The 19,732-nt window shown below is 50.1% G+C and overlaps 1 protein-coding gene across 13 annotated transcripts in view; it reads left to right on the top strand.

The window, feature by feature from the left end:
* The window catches only part of AFDN (afadin, adherens junction formation factor), a 134,167-nt gene that overhangs the window by 105,292 nt on the left and 9,143 nt on the right, over positions 1-19,732 (top strand). For 8 of the 13 annotated variants that reach the window (XM_036871618.1, XM_036871623.1, XM_036871611.1 and 5 more), the window contains 8 exons: positions 4,961-5,026; positions 5,213-5,286; positions 5,662-5,780; positions 7,204-7,398; positions 7,993-8,084; positions 8,416-8,601; positions 10,454-11,389; positions 19,533-19,649. In XM_036871618.1, coding sequence (XP_036727513.1) covers positions 4,961-5,026; positions 5,213-5,286; positions 5,662-5,780; positions 7,204-7,398; positions 7,993-8,084; positions 8,416-8,601; positions 10,454-11,389; positions 19,533-19,649 — 1,785 coding nt within the window. Of the gene's footprint in view, positions 1-4,960; positions 5,027-5,212; positions 5,287-5,661; positions 5,781-7,203; positions 7,399-7,992; positions 8,085-8,415; positions 8,602-10,453; positions 11,390-13,434; positions 14,574-19,532; positions 19,650-19,732 lie in introns of those variants that run through there. The other 5 variants (XM_036871624.1, XM_036871620.1, XM_036871614.1 and 2 more) reach the window with 3 other exon arrangements.

Here is a 19,732-nt window from a genome sequence, read left to right as displayed (position 1 = left end):
GGCTAGTGTGTGCATTATTGTGTAGAAATAAGACATAAGTGGTTTAGTATTTCTGGAATTAATAAATTTTGTTTTATTCATTTTTTTATCGTAGCCTATAACGTTTTTATTTTTATTCAGATGAAATGGGGTGGGTGGCAGAGAGCTCTGCAATGTTAAGGAACGATTACGTCTTTCCCACGAGCTGACCTGCTCCCAGTGCAGATGGTAGCGGGCAGGGACCCACACAGCTCCCCAGCTCCCCAGTCACGGGGGCCGTTCCAGCCAGGGCTGCTCTGGCCAGATTGAAACCTTGGATCGCCTCAGCGTCGCTCAAAGATTGCGGTCTTTGGGGTGGAAAGTAACTATCCATGTCGATTTGAGAGAGAGAGAGAGTGTTAGAAATTCCTTAGAGTTCTTTCATCTCCAGGTGGTACATTCATCTTTGATTTTGTCTTTCTAAAATAGTTACCAGTGGAACTGTAATTTATCTGTAGAGCGGTTGCATTTACAGATTTTTATGGCCAGTTTATAGCCGTGAGCTACCCACGAAGTACAGATAAGATTCAAATAAGGAGAGATGGGAGGGATCCAGCCTGGAAAGAGGGAAGGGCCTCCCCACAGAGACAGGCAGCCTGCAGAAGGGGACACGCTGACAGACGTGCAGGCAGGGTGCTCTGTTAAGTAAGGCGTATTCACTAGGTAAATAGTGCGAGGTCGAGACCACATTTGGAAGATCCAAATGCCAACCAAAGTTTGGATACCTCTTAGAGCAGCGGTCCCCAACCTTTTTGGCACCAGGGACCGGTTTCGTGGCAGACAGTTTTTCCACAGACCGGGGCGGGGGCGGGGGGTGGGATTGGATCGGAGCAGTGGGGGGGTCCGGGGCGGAGGATCCGCTCACCTCCTGCTGTGCGGCCCGGCCGCTGTGGACCCCTGTCTTCGAATATTACTTATGTACCTCCCTACCCCCGAGAGTCTTTTTAAAAGATAATCTTTTTTCATGGTGCTTTGTTGATGACTTTTAATTAAAGTCAGTTTTTATGACCAACCTTCAGTAGAGCTTTTAGATGCTCGTGGTCTTTTGAATTGAGGTCTCTAATAATCACGACCTCTCGTTTCTTCCTTGTGACAAGGAAGCATAAATTGAACTTACTTGGAATTAAAAGGAGCGGCTGTGACTTAGAATTTAGATAACTTCCCGTCATGCGAGACAGTAATATCCATCAGTTCTTCAGCGCCGTGCCTTCCTCATCACCCGCTGCCTGGCAGTGGTGGATCCGAGTGTCACAGTCAGAAATGCTTGAGGTTTCTAACTTTTTACACCAGTAGTTCCGCAGTGCTATCAGTGTTGTGTTGCCAGCTCACAGATAACGGACATATCAGCTGCTTCTTAGCCTGCTAACGTATTCATTCAGTAAGATTCTGGATTTCCCCAGAGAGGGTTTTTAATATAAGGAGTTGACCCCGTTGTCGTAGCCTGACTGCAGGGATTTGGGAAGCGGCCCTGGCAGGGAGCTGGGGGAGGAGCCGCCTGTAACCGTCTGAGGGAACACAGGAAATCCCACGGGAACATGAGCGAGCAAGAGGTCACATCCTGCCTGGCCTTGGCAAGGTGAGTGGGCTGGCAGGTGGGCCTAGGGATCCAACGATAAAAGGATTTTGGCAGAGCCATTGCATCAGAAAGTCGTTTTGTGTGGTGAGAACAGCATAAGTAAAAGCAAGGACCTGGCAACGGGGTTGGGGGGGGGGTGTGTGCAGGGCAATCAGGTGGGCGTGGTGTGCTTGAACTTGAACTTGGGCGCCCTGTGCAGGAGGCTTTCTGCTCACTGACAGATAGCTGGTGACCTGCTGGGTCAGGAGAGCTTTGTTGGAGGCATGTGCTTCTGGAAGGGGAATTTTCTAAGGCAGGTTGGATAGAGGGGCCAGCGGGTCAGTCATAAGGAGAGTTTCCTCATTTTGCTAGAGTTTTTCTGAAATTTATAATGTAAACTAATGCTTGTTTAAGGATGTGACTTCAATAAAAAAATTTTTTAAATGATGCTATCAAATATCTATTACAGGATCGGTTACTTGAATACTTAAACTTAGATTTATTAAATTTCATATTGCATATAATGCGTAATAAATGATCTATTTAAAAACGTTAGGACTTCGGGTTATTTCAGTGCTACTCGCAGCTCATATGGAGTCTGCTGAATTTAAGCCTGTGTATTAGTTGTCTAAAATACAGAGCGGTTGTGAAATCCTAGAGCTCGGTGGTTACCCTCAGGTGTGTGATTACTGGTCTAAATGAAGAGGTTGAAGACGGGAAGTAATAACGTAGTGAAGCTACAGTTTATCGTGGATGTGCAGCCAGGGCATCTTCCTGGAGGGAAAGCTGTGACTAACAGAGGCCCTGACGGATATGCGGCGAAAAGCGCGTTTGCGAGTTCTTGCTTTATCAGGAGAAAGCAGAACAGTATTTTCATGGTTTTCTTATACATTCTATTTTGTGACTTTAAAAAGATTAAAGTTTTCTTATCACGGTTTGTTTAAATAAATGAGATTTTTTTTCTTTATTAATAATAATCCTTCATACCAGAAATGGGGAGGAGGGCTTGATTTATTGTTTTAAAATATCCAAATATGTATTTGGTATTTTGTTTACATCAGTTACTAAAAATACTGTCTTACAGGTATTACTGCTAGAGATTTCTTTTGTCAAAGGTAGTGGTGATTGACTATCTTATTAAAAGTACAATTTTTATTATCTAAATTACAAGGACAGTATTGCATTCCCAAAAAATAATGCTTGTGAAAATATAGTGTGTCCATTCACACTAAAATCTGGGATTCTGAAGTTTAGAAGCATTGCTTTCACATCAGTCAAATAGAGAGCAGAAGAAAAAAGTAACTATGCTTTTAGAACCTTTCCAAAAAAATCTGGCCTAGTTACAAGGAAATGATCACGCAGCGTTTGCAGAAAAAGATAAAGAGGGATTTTCAGTACCCCGGTCAGAAATATTATTTGACAACCGCAAAGAAAACTCCTCTAGAATATAAGCTCCTTTGGGGGCGGGGACGTGGGGAGGTGTCTGTCTTGTTCATTCACGTACGCAGAGAGCTTAGGGCGGTACAGGCAGGCAGTGACCATTTGCGGAATGAACGCAGTTGTTATTCAAACAGCCCAACTAGGTAATTCATCATAGATTACATCAAAGTATAGAATATTATTTGAAGGAGTCATTTAATCAGGTAATAAAGGAGGCGTGCCCACCTTAACAAATGGGGCAGCGGGGCTGCCCTAGAAGTAGTGTCCCCCGGAGCATCTGAGTCTTCAGGTTCCAGGAAACCATACTGGCATAAGGGAAGTCAGGTGAAAGCTGTATTTATTGCTTTTTTGCTAAGTGATAGGCTAAAATTCAGAAAGTTCCCGTTTATTGAGGGATTATATATACATATATGTACACACACACGTGTGTGTGTAGAATGTGTGTGTGAAATTTCAAATGTACCCCAAAAAGTACAGTATTTCCCCAGTATCCCAGTAATTTTGTACGTGAGGCAGAAGGGCCAGCTGAGTCCTCGGGGCATGTGGTTGGGTGTCTGGACCGGGCAGGAGACGTGTAATGAGGCGGGGTGGTGGATGTCGACGTACAGACAGACAGACAGACAGAGAAGGAGAGGGGTCTTGAGGGGAACAGTCGGGAAACCTCAGCCAGAGGGTCAGGAGCTGCTGAGGAGAATTCGGATTTTACTTACCTTGTGTAGAGCTTTTATAAACTCAGCTCCCAGGGAATGTAACCCCAGGAAACCTGGAGTGGAGCTGTTGCGCTGAGGCAGTGTGTATGGTCTTCAGAAGGAGGTCAGCGGTAGGTGCTTCTAGGCTCACAGAACGGCACCTCTGCTGGGTTTCCCCTGAGGCGGGAGCAGGGCGACGACTAGCAGTGCTGGTGGGTCGACTGTCCTCTTTAAACCTGTTCTGGTAACTAAAGGGAAAAATGCGTTTTCAAGTGGAAGTTTGGGAGTTCCAGAGTGTTGTAGAAAATTGGTGTCAATTAAGTCATTTGTTGAACTGTCTTTATACCTTTCTGTGATACCTTATATTTTTGCTTTTGTGATACAGTATTTCATAAGTACTGAGGTTCGAGCCGAGAAATATGTTCTCAGTTGCAGAATATTGGTAGTGACATCCAAATGACGTTTCATACGTATGAATGCTTCTTCCTTTGGTGGCCCTCATAAATTATCTAAAAGTTTGATGTTATGTTGTAGTTGTAACGTCCAAATAGTACACGGGCGATTCTGTAAGGCAATTGTATCTGTTTCTTACATCCGCCTCACGGAGGTTCCTTGCCCGTCCGTGATGTAACGTGCAATGAAGCTAGCGTGCGCGCGCGTGTTGCGTGGGCTGGTGCTTGTAGCTTCAGGACTTCCTTAGGGTTACAGTGCGTGATCCTTTAACTGCGGCAATGTAGAGTATTTTCTGCATAATTGTCTCTACCTAAGTCCCTCTTCTTGTTTGCCACAAGAAGGTTTTTCTTGTTTTAGATTTTAAACTATACGTGTGGAAAGAATAAGGGTGTAAGGGGAGGTGGGTAAGTTTTGGAATGCAGAAACCCGCTGGTGAGCTGCTTTTCGTATTCAGGCGAGTAGTAGTGCTTTCTGTGAGCGTGGCCCACGTACACCTGTGCTGTCAGGACTCATCTCTGCCTTCAGGACTGAAGGTCGGTCGTGGTCGCCTCACCAGCTGACTGGTAATTGACTGATTTTTCAGGAGTAGTTTTTCCTAATTTGGAAAGACAAAGTAGGTGCATTTCCTGTTAGTTTCTTTATATTTACCGGAGTGTTAATTCTATTAGTATAGTTTTTGCAATTCTAATTTTCATGTAAAAACAAGAGCTGAGACTTTTCTTACAGTCATCTATATGCATGTTTTATTTTTACGTTTCTTACTGTGTATTTTCAGTGCGGTGTTTTCCACCTTGTTTTTGTTTAGGGTGCTGGTCAAGACAAACTTGGAATCTACGTCAAGTCTGTTGTAAAAGGAGGTGCTGCTGATGTGGTGGGTATGACTCTTAGAGCGGCCAGCTCTCAGCGCGCCGTGTGTTTAACAAACGACAGGCGGTGTTGCGGATGCTTTAGCGTGTGGAAAACCCAAGTCTGAGCGTACTTATCGTTGGCTTCCTGTCCCCTCTCCCCCCGCCGTCCCCCCGCCGCGTCCCGTCGCATGCCTTCCGGGTGTGTCCAGGACGGGCGGCTGGCTGCAGGTGACCAGCTCCTCAGTGTGGACGGGCGCAGTCTGGTAGGACTCTCGCAAGAAAGGTATCGTTTATTTATTTGTTTAAAGCTTCAGAAGAGCACTTTTTAGGGATGTTTCATATTAAATTTTGGAATTGGCAGACGAAAAACCATGCTAAAAACTATGCCCTTCCTCTCTAAGTGTAAAAGTCTTGGTGTACGTGAAAATTATGTATTTTAGTCTGAATACATTTCTTTGACTCTTAGCACTTGTTGAAATTTCTGGAAATCATCTACTGTTCTTATTGATAATCAGAGGGAAGGGAGTCTGTCAGAACTTGACTCAGGCTGGCGGGTGAGGCCGGCGGGCGTGCTGGCCTCGCTCTGTCCACAGGCTGCCGTGGTGACAGGACAGGTGCCTGAATCACTTCTCTTACAGCTGTGATGCTCTCTTCCCAGGGCAGCAGAACTGATGACAAGGACAAGCTCCGTGGTGACGCTGGAAGTAGCAAAGCAAGGAGCCATTTATCACGGTCTCGCTACCCTGCTCAATCAGCCGTCCCCCATGATGCAGAGAAGTAAGGACTGGGGGGCGGGGGGCGCTGGAGCCTCCATTGACTGCTGCCTGTCGTGGCTCATGCTTACCGATCAGCCGCCGTGTGCCAGGCTTTTCCCAGTCGTGGCCTCTTCTAACACTCTGGAATAGGCCCTGTTGGTCGTTACTACCCCGGCTTTAAAGAAGGACGCGAGGCTGAGCGCGGTGCCCGGGATTACTAGGTCATGGGCTGCTGGGGCCAGTCGCGCTACGGTGGTGGTAGTTTATTAGGGCCCCCCCCACAAGAGCCACTGACGACGTGCACACGCCTGGTGACTGCAGGGGACCCCACATGTTCCACATGCCAGCACTTGGGGCACTTGGTCGGTATTAAGTGGAGGAATGACTTTTCATCTTTGACAGACAAACAGACACGGGATGTAAAGCCTTCAAAGAAAGAGTAGATTTCTCTCCCGAAGGAATGTTTACACGCGTGTGTATGAACAGTTGTTTCAGTCTTGCATGCTCTGAGATAGGGCATGATTGTTATGTAGAGAGTTCACTTTAACTAAAAAGCTCAGTTTTTGAATAAATAATTTGTTGATGGGAACCATGGTTTTGTAGGTACATCGAAAACCTCAGAATAAAATCAATATAAATGTGGGGCTTTGTAAAGAGTTAGTTGAGACACCAGGGGAAAACCATTATGATTCCCATTGTCTGTTAAATCACCACATACTTTGCATGTCCTTGGCTGGCTGTGTGCATCCCCAGAGCCGGTGCCCTGGGCGAGCCCAGAGCCCGTGCCTAATAGTGACTGCAGCCGAAGCACTGAGAGTCTGGACCAGGCAAACACAAGGCCTTCACACGGCACTGTGTTTTTGCTTTTTTCATGACATGATACTTAACATCTTGGTTGTCTAATGTCTTAGTTTATAGTCATTTGAAAGAAGCAAACTAGATGATGAGTTTAGGACCAACGAGGGAAACTGTTGGAATAAATAATAGGTCAGGGCCGTCGAGCGAGAGGACAGGAAAGCTAAAAAGTAAGGAGTGAGTAATCACGGCAGTGACAGCGGTTCACGATGAGGACAACAGCCCTGAGTGATGAAAGGAATTAATGCACATTTTAAAAAGTGAGGGAAGTGTATTTATGTTGCAGCCAAAGAAGTCACTTTAACAGTAATCCTGTTACCTAAAGCAGGTAAGCTTGTGAGAAAATGAGCTTTGAAAGAGTAGTTTTTCTCATCAGTGACCCTTAAATGTTGCTTTCTTTGAAAACTTCCTAGAGATTCTTTAGAAAGATTTTACTTTTATATAAAAGTCACCTCATTTCTTCTGGTAAAAACAGATTCTTACTTGTGGAATTTTAAGTATTTGTAGATTCACCTTTCCTTTAAAACTAAACGGTGTTTAAGATAAGATCTTGAACAAAGGAACAGATCTTGAAGGTGTTTTGATTTCAGTTTCAGATCGTCGTGGATCAGGTAAACCCCGACCAAAGAGTGAAGGTTTTGAGCTCTATAATAATTCAGCTCAAAACGGGTCCCCGGAGAGCCCTCAGATGCCTTGGGCAGAATACAGTGAACCAAAGAAATTGCCCGGCGACGACAGGCTGATGAAGAACAGGGCTGACCACCGCTCCAGCCCCAACGTCGCAAGTAAGAGGAGCCTCGCGGCTCTTCTCCCGTCGAGGCACGCACCCCCTGTCCGCCTGCCCATCCCCCGACACGTGCCTGCTCTCAGCCAGAGGGAGGAGGGTGCCCCGGGTTTGCTGCGCATTAAAAGAACATTATTACCTGCGTAGATTAGCTAACTGGGATGTGTTTTTCATGAAAGATGCTACAGCTAAGGTTCTAACGGGAAATAAAAACTAGCCCAGGAACTTTGATTCCTGGATGCTCTGGGCAGGTACACTCATGAGGAAGAGCGCAGGTTGGTGGATGCCCCGCGGGGCAGCAGACGGTCTTTATGGTGTTAAAGGGTTGTCAGCAGGAAGCAGCAGCGGTAGGAGACGTGCCCCAGATACCAGGTTCGCACATACAGCTTCGTGGCTCTGGGCTCTTGATGATTCAAGAGGCGGGAGTGGGCGAGGTGAGCCCTCACCTCCACGCGCTTGTTTCTGTCTGTGCTCAACACCTCGCTGGCGGCGTGAACGTGCCTGGCGCGAGGTTACTGCCCGTAAAGAGCTCTCGCGATGTTACGTCGGGCTTGTTTGTTTAATATTAGCTTTCTTTCCTGTTTTCCACCAACAGAGGAGCCCCCTAGTCCCGGCGGGAAAGGCGCCTATGCCTCTGGGACAGCGGCCAAGATAACGTCCGTCTCCACTGGAAACCTCTGCGCTGAGGTCTGAGACGTGAGCACACAGATGCTCCGACAGCAGACCCTTGGGTTCCCCCAGGGGCCTGAGTTAGCTAGGAAAATGTTCTCACTGTTTCTGGTTCCTGAGTGTTTGGGTTTTGAATTTTTAATATAATGGGTAAATGAGCTTTAAATTAGTAAGTCGGGGCAAAATAAAATGTTTTTTAATTATTGTCAGTACAGGATCGAACACTTTAAATTTTTAACACCGTTTTTAAAATACGCGGATTCTACTTTAAAAGAGGTCATTGGAAATTAGGTCAGTCTGTGGTACAGACTGCGGAAAGCTCAGCTTCCTTCCCTCTCCCCATCTGCAGGAGCTGACCCCTCCGCCCCGACCCGAGGCCTACCCCATCCCGACGCAGACCTACACCAGGGAGTACTTCACCTTCCCGGCCTCCAAGTCCCAGGACCGCACGGCTCCGCCTCAGGACCAGTGGCCCCGTTACGAGGAGAAGCCCCACGTGCACACGGACAGCAGCCACTCCAGTACCGCAGCCCAGGTGAGGGGGGGGCTCCCGGCGCGTCCTGGGCCCTCAAGGGGACCAGCCTGCGGGAGGGCGGAGGGGGCTTCCGAGGCACAGGTGACACGTTCTGTGGCGCTGCACTGCTCCTGTTCCTGCTTCTCTCATGGGTTTTGGGGTCACCTGAGGAGAAGCGGGCATAGGAGAGAGTTCTGAGCGTGAAAGGCGGTTCTCTGCTCTCTTACTGAAGGCTAACTAGGGTCTGTAGGCGAGGCTCACTGATCCTGGAGTGAGCGGGGTGGGGGGGGGAAGCAGGAGGCGACCCCGGCACTCGGTGCGCATCGGCGGCTGTTCCACGCCCCGGGAAAGCTGAGACGGCCGTGGTTCCGCCCGTGAAGCTGAAGCTGGGGTGGGACGCTCACCTAGACCTTAATTACGTGAGCTGGGTTCTGAGCTGAGCCCGGAGGGTAAGAGGCCCGAGGAGGGTCGTCTCTGCAGGGGCAGCGTGAGCGAGGCGGGCAGGAGCCCCGTCTGACGGCCCCGGGCACGAGTCGCCTGGCATGTTCTGTTCGCCCTTAGGCAGACCTCCTTCCTTGCGTGGAGGCACGGGGGTTGGACAGCGCCAGGGACCTGCGTGCCTACGGCCTGTGCGTGCTGTTTGCCTCTGCCTCACAGCATGGGTAATAAGCACCGGAGGAGGGCCAGGGAGTTGAAGGGTCACTTGCGTGGATGTTGAAATGACCGAGAATTTGACAGGACTTATCGGGGGTGGGGGGGTGAGTGGGCACCAGCAGCGAAGTGAAGTCTTCGAGGAAAGCGAAGGATGACTCAGTTATCACTGGACTCCGAGGGTTAGCAGGCGTGTAGTCTGGACGCACGAACTGCAAAGCTTTGTGCTCGAGAAGCGCCTTCCACGCGTAGCCGGCAGTCTAGTCGTGCTTCTACGTGGGCTGTAGGTCGTGCGCCCAGTGGTCAGAAGGCTGTGCTTCTGCGCACACAACAGCAAAGCTGGAGAAAATGTTGGAAGTAAGTGTTCCATTTTTCTATCAGGCTGCTGGTTTTTCAAGTGATATATTTCATTTTTTTTGTTCTTGGTGTACCTTTTGAGAAAAGGGAAATAGTTTATTTTCCAGATTTGTGTCTTCAATTTCTACTCATTAGGGCTGGAAAAAAAACTGTTTGGCTGGGACATCGTAGCAGATCATTTTCTGTCACATCACGCTACTTTCAGACATGCCTCTTCTACGCGCAAGACTAGCCTCGGAGGCAGGCGTACTCACTCTGTCTCGTACACGTGCAGCGGGTGTGTCCCGCAGATTACCCTGCCGCCTTTCTGAGACTCGGGTACAGGCTCGTTCCTCCTTTCCGCGCCCCGCTCTGTCTACGTGCTCCTGGGCCCGCGGTCAGCTGGCGGGACTCAGAAAGTCGCGGATGGATCCCGTGGCTAGGATTTGATACTTAGTCTGAATGCTAATTAGAATTGTACTGCAGAGAAGTAGTTCTTGTCGCTCTTCACGACACCGGACTGAGCACATTCCTCTGCTCAACGCCAGCCCTGTGTCTGGCACCGCAGCGCAGACGCCCGTGAGGCCCCAGAACGAGGACGGTGCCGGACGTGAAGAGCCCGAGCCTCCGTGCATTTCGCTGTTTGGCCATGGATGCGGAGAGCACGCGCCGCTTTCCCTTTTCCCCTTTAGCTTTGTAACAGGTACAGACGTCCTCTGGGAAAGCGCTGTCGCGGGAGTGGCGCTGGCTGCGGGCAGCCTCGGCCCGTCCTGTACGCTCACCGCACACTTTCCCTAACGCTCCTTTCTTCCTGAGCTGAACTGTTTACTTTCAGTGACTTCTGACGGTGGCTGAAACATAACGGTTTCCCGTTTTCTGTTTCCAGCGTGTGACCCGGTCCCAGGAGGAACTCCGGGAGGATGTCGGGTGCCACCTGGAGCGGCAGAGGGTGGGGGCGGCGATGGAGCGCAGGTCTGACGGCGGCGACGCGTGGCTCAACCAGGGCTCCTCGCTGGGCTCCAGCACGTCCAGCCAGGAGCACCTGGGCCCCCCGTCCAAGGCGGGCACCCCCGCGTCCACGCTCACCAAGAGCGGCCCTGGGCGCTGGAAGACCCCAGCCGCCTCGACGCCGGTGCGGACCGAGCCGCCCCCCGGGCACTACGGCGACGGGGACGGAGTCCCCTTGGACTCACCCCTCGCGCCCCTCGCGCCGCCCCCCAGCGGCGCCCAGGCGGCCGCCGAGCGGAAGAAGCGGGAGGAGCAGCAGCGCTGGTACGAGAAGGAAAAGGCGCGGCTGGAGGAGGAGCGCGAGCGCCGGCGGCGGGAGCAGGAGCGCAGGCTGGGCCAGCTGCGGGCGCAGGCGCCGCCCCCCGGGCCCCCGCCCCCCGGGCCGCCCTCGCCCGCCGCCCCGCCCGCGCCCGCCCGCGCCCCGGACACCGTCATCCGGGAGCTGCAGCCCCAGCAGCAGCCGCGCACCATCGAGCGCCGGGACCTGCAGTACATCACGGTCAGCAGGGAGGAGCTGGCCTCGGGGGACAGCCTGTCGCCCGACCCCTGGAAGCGGGACGCGCGGGAGAAGCTGGAGAAGCAGCAGCAGCTGCACATCGTGGACCTGCTGAGCCGCGAGATCCAGGAGCTGCAGGGCAAGGCCGAGCGCTCGGCCGAGGAGAGCGACCGCCTGCGCAAGCTCATGCTGGAGTGGCAGTTCCAGAAGCGGCTGCAGGAGTCCAAGCAGAAGGACGAGGACGACGAGGAGGAGGAGGACGACGACGTGGACACCGTGCTGCTCATGCAGCGCCTGGAGGCCGAGCGCAGAGCGCGGGTAACGGGCCGGGCGGGCGGCGGGCGGGCACGCGGGCGCGGGCTCCCGGCCTCCCGGCCTCCGCGGGGCGTGGGCATGGCCGGAGCTGCTGTCCTGCGGCGCGGGGCCCGATGCTCTGGGCACGCGCGCTGGAGAGGCGCTGGTTCTGCGCTGTGGGGCGCCCCCTGGCTGCGGCCGGCTGGCTGGCGCGTGGGTGGGGAAGACGCGTTAATAACCCGTGATCACCGTGATCACCGTGATCAGGGGTTGGCAACGTGTCTTTCATCGGCCGCAGAGTAAACGTCTCTCAGGCTCTGGGGGCTGGACCGGCTGTTCACTGCCCCGCTCTGCCGCCGTCGTCGGCACACGGAGGCAGGCGTGCTGTGCCCTGAGGCTTCATGCCGGGACGGGCGGCCCCTGGTCTCCGTGACCCGTGCTCCCCGGGGGTAGCAGAGGGGCGGTTCACAGCTGCAGGGTCAGGTCCGATGTCACGGCCTACATAGAGGGAGACTCTGAGTGTTATTAAAGTGCTAAGCAATTCTATTTCAGTGGTAGCTTAAAGAGAGTGAGAACTTAGGATTTTATTCATGGTTCTCCATGTTATAAAAATAACTTCTATTCCTTTTGTGTCAAGTCAGAGAAGAAAATTTAAATTTATATTAGTTTAACGCAGTCGCTTGTTAAAATGCCACGTCTGAGATTCTCTGTTACCCTGTGTATCAGGAGAGTTGTCGACAGAGAAGCACTTACTGGTATTTGCAGCGAGTGCTAGGGATCATTTTACGTTAATGCACTTTAGTGATTTTTTTTTTTTTCCAGATATAATGCAGTATTCTGAGAAAAGACAGCAAAGGGCATGTCCTTTTTGTCTTTTGGATTTTGTTTCTAATTCCACCTCTGATGCCATCTGTACTGGAGACCTCAACCAAGGGTCTCCTGTCCCATCAGACCCTTGAATCTTTCCAGCTCAGGATGAAATTCAATCCTAGACCCTCGGCAGTGAGTGCCTTGAGCCGGCACTGTGATGCCTTTTCACTTTGCTCTGTGAATTATTTTCCTGGAATGTCACTGCACACACTTTTTGTTAGCTACGTGTTCTCAAGCAGACGTATATGTGACTTGGTCCAAAATTCAGCTGGAATCCCTCTGAGGAAACTTAAGTTTCTTAAGTGAAGGTCTAAATGGTAAACGTTACATTGTTTTATTAGTATTTTCCCAGTCATCAGTAGTAAACGTCCTCAACAACTGTGTTTACCACCAATACTGTTTTCTTTGAAAGAGCAACTGTTTGATGAAGAACTGATTACTTTCAGCATAAGGATCCTTTGAACTATTTCCACCTTCTGGTCAGCACTCTGGCCCGTCTGTAGGTGGTTAGCTGTGTGCCCGTCACGGCCGCCACCCCTGCTCCACCCGGGTCCTAGTGGACGCGCTGCAGGTGGGCTCCACGAGAGGCTGCTGTAGCCGTGGCCCTGGGGCTCTGTCCCCACAATGCGAGGCAAGAAGGCTTACTTCTGCCGCAGCCTTAGCTCTGAATCTAAAGCTGATGTTCGGGGTAAATAAGTGGACGTCATTAATATTTACTGTTGAGGGAAAAGTTGGAAACCACGTTGCAATATTTCTATAATTATTGTTTTCTCTGAAGGCTAAAATTTTATTGAACGTCTGTCAGTTTTTCCAAATGATTAAAACACTGAGTATTTCAAAGCCTCTTAGTATGAATTACAATATTTTACGATAGCTTAAAGTATCTGTGTGTTTATCATTACTTATTTTAAGATTAATATCTTAGTCTCCAAATAAGAGAGCTAAGGGAAATTTTACTCTTTTTAGTTTGTGTGTGTCTTAATAATAAAGCTCAAGGATTTAATACCATGTGGGCATTTTTCTATTTCTGAATACTGGAAATTGGTCTGTAGTTTCCTTACTTTTCTCACTGGGTTGTCCTTCAAACACAGATGAAGCATCAGAACCACAGATACGCTGGTGGCGGATACAGATCTAAACTGAACCTTTTTTTCACACTTCATCTTTCTTTTTTTTTTTTCCTTCTCTGTTACCTGCAGCAGACTGCTATGCCAGCAATCTCTGTTCTAGATTTGGTATGTTCTTGTTTCTTTCCCTTGGGTACTTTTTTCCTGTCTTGATTTCCTTTTTTTTCTTTTAGTGGTGGTGGTTTTATGTTTTCAGTAGATCTAGTTCTCAGGGGTGTCCTAGATCAGGATCTGTAGTTCCCTGACTCTAGAAGCATGCCGTTGAATGTGTTTAGATTTAGTTATTCTTTGCTTTTCTCTGTTACTTTTTAAGTGTTACTTACTGTTTGTTTATGGTTTTGACCTTTACTCAGTTTTAGTCATAGAATTCGTACTCTGTATTCTTAACGTACTCATAAAACCATGGGCAAATGAGAAATTTTGCAGTGAGTAATCTATTTTTTTCTTCTTACATTAGAAATACATTTTAAGTATTCATTATTAGAAGCTCAGTTCAACTGGTATTGACATTGTTTGCCAATTAAGATGTAACTGTCTAGGGTGTAACTGTCTATTGGTAGAGAAAGAGGAATTTCCAGTAAACATTTATTCCGTGTTTTCTTCAGTAACACCACATGATTTTAGTTTAGTTTATCGGCCATACCAGTTCATTACCAAAAAATACTTGAGGTCGCATTCTACTGTAACTGTAATGTGTTTTATGTCCATATTGGGGAAATTGAGTTGGTCATTTAGTGCCCCTCATGCTCGAGGACGGTACCTCTGTCATCTGCCAGACACTCATGCTCTGGTGTATTGATACTGATTTTAAGTCAACATTTATTGTTAGTCAGCTTTTAAATGATATAAGGCCAGTATCTGACAATACTTTTTAAAAAATCTCTGAATCCAGGTTTGACTCTAATGGCCTTTTCACCAAATAACATCCCTCCTTTTTTTGTTTTGTTTTGTTTATTCAATTTAAATAGCATGTTTCCAAAGGGAAACCTCTCTTGAAAACATCTCCTCTCCTTGATGATTGAGAGGCGTATTTTCTGGTCTTTGCGTTTTTCTCCGCATGAGACGGAGATAAGAAGTATCTGCTTCTTTCCCTGCCTCTCTGTGTGTTAAGGTGTCCGTATGGAAGGGAGTGGGAGACACCAGTCAGTCCCACTCGTCTCCTCAGGTACCAGGTCCTTGTCACACGTGTGCAGGCCAGGCGGCCTGGGGCCTCAGCTTTGAGATGTGCCTACTGCGGCCCCAAGAGAATCCTGTGTCGCGGCAGGGCGGGGGTGGGGGGGGGAGCGTGGTGGTGACAGGTGAGTGACAATACCCAAGGGTAAAGGGTGCACTAAGATTTTTATTTCAAAGGCGTACTTCGGGGTTTTTCTTCCTTTAAAAGATAATTATTTCAAGTGCTTATGCTGACTGGCAGCACCATGTTTCCGAGCATTTCTTAGCCTGAGTCCCCAGTAGAGGTTGAGCTCTTGCCTTGTCCCGGGGGCTGTTAGGCACCGGGCCCCCCGGGGACGATGGGGACCGGGTGCAGGCGTGTGCCCACTTGTGTAGGGCCCTGCCCGTGCGGCCTGTAAGGCCTTTCCCTAGGCTTTGACGCGTGGGATAAATGGGAGCTTCAGAGAGGTGGCGAGGCTGCCCTGGCGGCTGTGGTCCCCGGCCCCTGAGTGCCCGTCGCCCCGCGCGGGCCCGGGGCCGCCCTCGCCTGCACTCACCTACCTCCTCCCCGACCCGAGCTGCCCCTGCGGCCTCCCCGCTGCGCCCGGCTCTCCCAGTCGCCCGGTCTGGGGAGCCTGCGGTTGCCATGGCGCCTCTCCCCTCCCTGCGGAGGGATTCCCAGCTTCCTCGGAGCCTGACCACCTGCGGAGTGGCTCGCTCGCTCCACCTGCGGAGTGGCTCGCTCGCTCGGGCCGTGCTCCCTTTGCAGGCTCTCCTGCACACGGCCGCCGCCCGGCAGGTCGCAGAAGCCCCGCGATCCCGCAGCGGCCCCCCGCCCCTCGAGAAGCGCCCCGGGTCTCCCGGCCCGCAGGACGCCTCCCGGGCCCACCCGCCGCCCCCGGCGCTGCGGCCGCACCTGCCGACCCTGCTGACCTCTGAGGGGCGGCCGGTCCTGCCCCCCGCAGACAGGAGGGGAGCTCAGCCTTCGCTGCTCTAGGCGGCTGGGTGGCCGCTTCTGTGGCCCTCTCGTCCTTCGTGACCACCTGCGATGTGCTCAGACGAGCAGGGCAGGCCTAGCACCCGATATCGTGTAGACTGAGAGTCGAGATCGCGACCAGAATATTCTGGGCTCATATTTAGTATTCTTTGTGCTTCACGAAAACGTCTGCTGCTCATAAAACGGTTACTGTGAACCGTCTTTCAAGGAGACGCTTCCGAGACCAGCGGTCTCTCAGCTGGCCCGTCGCAGCTTCGTCTGCTGCCAATTGAGTGGTTCACCTTCCGACTCAGGTGACCCGACAGCTCACGGGAAGAATCCCTCCCCCTTGGGTAGGGCAGGGAGGGGGTGTTTTCAGAGACGCTGTGGGCTGCCTTCCTGTTTGGCCTTCGTGTAGAAACTGGCCATGGTCCTCCAGAGTATCCCAGGCATGGAAGCAGTTCAATTAGAGGCTTTGTAGCAACTTCAAGCAAGAATCAGTAGGAACCCTAGCGGAGAGTGGTACCTGCGGAGGGGCCTGTCTCAGAAGGCAGCAGAGTGTCCTCGGCCTGTTCAGATGGGAGACCCTGCCCAGGATGTTGAGGCTGGAGGGTAGACACAGCCCACCTTCGGGAAGCGTCAGTTTTATTCAAGCAGGAGAAATAAGTTCATACTCAAACCAGCATGTGTGCTTCTGGGAGTAGAACACGAAGTTCCTGTGGCTGTGTCGGGGGAGAAGAGTTGCCCGAGGCGAACTTCAGATGTCTGCTCTGGGCTGCTGTGAGCCGCACTTCTTACCTGTCTCTGCCGCTGGAGTAGGCCGGCACCTGTAGGTCTTCCCTTAGAGCTCTGGACAGGGTCATGTTCCTTCAGTTACAAAGAAGGGGACGCCTGCACCCGGGGAAGGGAGCCCCGCTGACTGAGGGCCAAGAGCTGGTGTCGTCCAGCGGCAGCCCTTCCCCTGTTTGCTGATGGGGAGGGCCCTCCCTCCAGAGGGAAATTCCTCCCCGAGACGCGGCAGGAAGCTTCGAGTGCTAGGACAGGACGCCAGAGTCCTGTCCTAATAAGTGGCCTATCTGGGGGCCTTAAAGTTTTTTTAGGGTGAGTATTTTTAACGGGTGGCAGCATAAGCAAAAAAGGCCTGCAGAGAGAAAGGGTAACGTGCTTAACCGACCTGTAGTTGCTTTTCAGAGAAAATGTCAAGAAGTAAAGGATGTTTTGGCCCCGTTTTGTATTCAGATATTTCAACATGAAATTAAAGATACAAGTTACCGTATTTTTGTGGTACAAAAGTATAAAATGTAAACACACACATCTCAACATGCTATTTTTTTAACTATTTTTTTCGGACTGCCTCAGTATCGCAAGGCCTTGGGTCAGGCTTGCGTGCTGCTTTCAGAATCCCAGCCTAGTTCTTGGTTGGAGTGGCTTCAGTCTGGGCTGTATTGACTCACTCTGTAAGAATGATTACGATGTCTATTCAGGTCCAGTTTCCCCAAGCAGAGCTTCCTACGAGACTGTTTTGATAGCATGCGACTTTTCATTCCTTTGATGTGAAGCAGCGAGCTTGTCTGCTTCTCATGGAACCTCACAGCGTTCGTGCCCTGTCAGTCAGCGGCGCTCAGAACCATTAACTTCCCGACTTAAGTTGAAGTGCCCTTTAACTGTTGTGAGACGTAACCGTACACCTCAGTGTACCACCCGGGGGGTCTCTTATGTGGGGAAAAGTGAGAGGTTCTCTTTTCTCTCTCTTTTTTTTTTTTTTTTTTTTTTGAGTAAAGCAGCATATTTTTGAAAAACAAAACAGTCTGTGTTTTGAAAATGAAAATACGTGAAACAGCTTACCCAAGAGTGGAAAGAAACTGCCTTAGTTCTAACAGCACTGGTTCATTTGCTACTTTAAAATAGAAACCAGTGAAACTGAGCACAAGCAGAAGGCTCCTTGTTTACCACCGTCAGGATTTGAAGAGAAAATGCCTGTTTATAGATTTATAAGATAGAGTTCTGTACCTTTAATTATGAGAATTGAAATTGTTCTGATTTCTTAAAATTATACTCCTATTTAACTTAAAAGAACTAATTCAGTGTACACTGCTTTTCTTGCTCAGAACTTGTTTTTAATTAGGTCTAGAAAGTACTGATATAACATAATGAAATTAGTTTTTGCTTTATTGGGTAACAGAAACACCTCTGTTGCATTCATGCAATTTTACATTCTTCCATAAATTACTTTTCTGTAGATGTTTAATGTGATCAATTGCTGTTTTATTTTGTTATTTTTATTTGGGTGCTGTTTCCCATAATTTGTGCTGATGACTCTAAAACTCGTGGTAAGTCCTTTCCTCTGCATTTCCATGCAGCAGGGCACTTCTGACTGCTTCCGTGCTTCTTTGCTTCTTAATCATTAGCATCTACTCCTGCTACAAAACTTCCAAAACCTAATAATTATCCTCGCATCCCTCTGGGCTTATACCTAGAGTATACTAAAGAGGCAGTTAAATTAATTTGTCTCCTTGAGAAGGGAATTTTAATTTTTTTCTGAGATGTTTTATTTTTGTTCGCTGACATGAAAAAGCGTGATGACACAAGTTAGTTACTTTCCCACCAGATACAGTTTTTGTTCCACAGAAACCAAGCAAGAGTCACGTTGTTCAGTTTTTGTTTTTGTTTTTGTTTAGGAAAAAAATACACTCCAACAGTTCAGATCCAGAAGTTAACATTTTCTGGTTTTGCTATGAATAATCTATAGAATAACTAGTGATTATATAGATGCTGAAGTACACCTTGAGTGATTTTATGTCAGGGATTCCTGCAGTGGTTAGAGGTTGAACTAGATGGCCTCAGTGCTATTTTAATTTAAAATTTTGAGTCACCTCTTGTGCCACGCTCGCCCAGGCCTGGAACAGAGAAGAAGTAAATGGAGAATGTGAGCTTTTCCAAGTTGCCATTACCTTAGGCTGTAACTTCAAAAGTAGCTGTAGCCTATGGACATGGCAAAAAGAGAGTCTTACTCTGTTCTCTGCTAGTCAAATGCGCTTTTAATTCACGGCTCCCTAAGGCGTTTTCGACCTGTATTTTACAGAGAAATGTGACCAGGAGGGTACAGGAGCTGAAAGCGGAGTAGAATATGTCTTTAGGTGTTTGAAGGTGTCCTTAAGTATTTGAATGGTATGAAGGACAGATATTAAATTTGTTTTGTATTATTTCAGAAAGGCAGAACCTGAAGGACAAAAAATAGACAGCGATGAGGTGATGAATTTTAGAACAGCAGGAAAGCTTTTGGACTAGGAGTTACCAGAAAATGGAGTACACTGTCCTGGGAGGCAGGCTGTAGGCCCCAGACGCTGAAGGTGCTCGAACAGAATGGACAGTTACTTGGCAGCCATGTAGCAGGACAGAGTTCCAATCAGGTTCCTCCCAAATTTCAGCTTCACATTCTGTGAATCAGACTTTGGGGGATCCCTGAACTGGGAAGGAATTCTTGGAGTCTGGGGTGGGACCCAGAGGGAACGGATGGCAAAGGGCCAGGACGGACGGGAGGAAAGCTAGAAGCCTTGTCCCTAAGGCGAGGCAGGCCGCTTGCCCGCTGGAGCTTCTGCCGCCACGTGAGCCTCACCCCACCGCATCCAGAGGCTAGTGTTCCCCTGCCACGGGCCGCGAGAGTGGGGAGTCTTTCTTGACCTTCACAGTGGAAACTAAACTGGGGCGAAGGAAGGGGGTGGCCGAGTGTGTTTCACGGCTCCATGCGCTGGAGTCCGTCTCTGCCTCCACGTGAGCTGCCGAAGCTGAGTCTATTCTAGTGAAGGAACTGTGCTTGTTTCACGTGTGACCGTCCAGGATAAACTCCTCCCGCTTTGAGCCGCAGATGATGCAAGCGTAGTTCTGGAGCGGTGGGGACAGAGTCGTTAGGCGGCGGGCTCTGGTGTCCGCCGTGACCTCCGCCTGGTGTCTGTCCTCAGCTGTGCGTGTGCTCGTGTCGTGTGCGCGTCCTGTGTCTGGCGCTGGGACGCTCCGGGCGCAGACTGAGGGGCCCTGTCCTTAGTTGCAGGACGAGGAGCGGCGGCGGCAGCAGCAGCTGGAGGAGATGCGGACCCGCGAGGCTGAGCAGCGGGCCCGGCAGGAGGAGCACGAGCGGGGCCGGCGCGAGGCCGAAGAAAAGGTCCTGGTGCCCTGAGGGCTGGGGCTGCGCGGCGGAGGGGCGGGGCGCGGCGCGGGGCGCGCGGGTTGGGGGGGGGCCGCTCC

Source organism: Balaenoptera musculus, chromosome 12 (genome assembly GCF_009873245.2).
Source record: "Balaenoptera musculus isolate JJ_BM4_2016_0621 chromosome 12, mBalMus1.pri.v3, whole genome shotgun sequence".
Lineage (NCBI taxonomy): Eukaryota > Metazoa > Chordata > Mammalia > Artiodactyla > Balaenopteridae > Balaenoptera > Balaenoptera musculus.
This window is presented reverse-complemented; position numbering and strand designations above follow the sequence as displayed.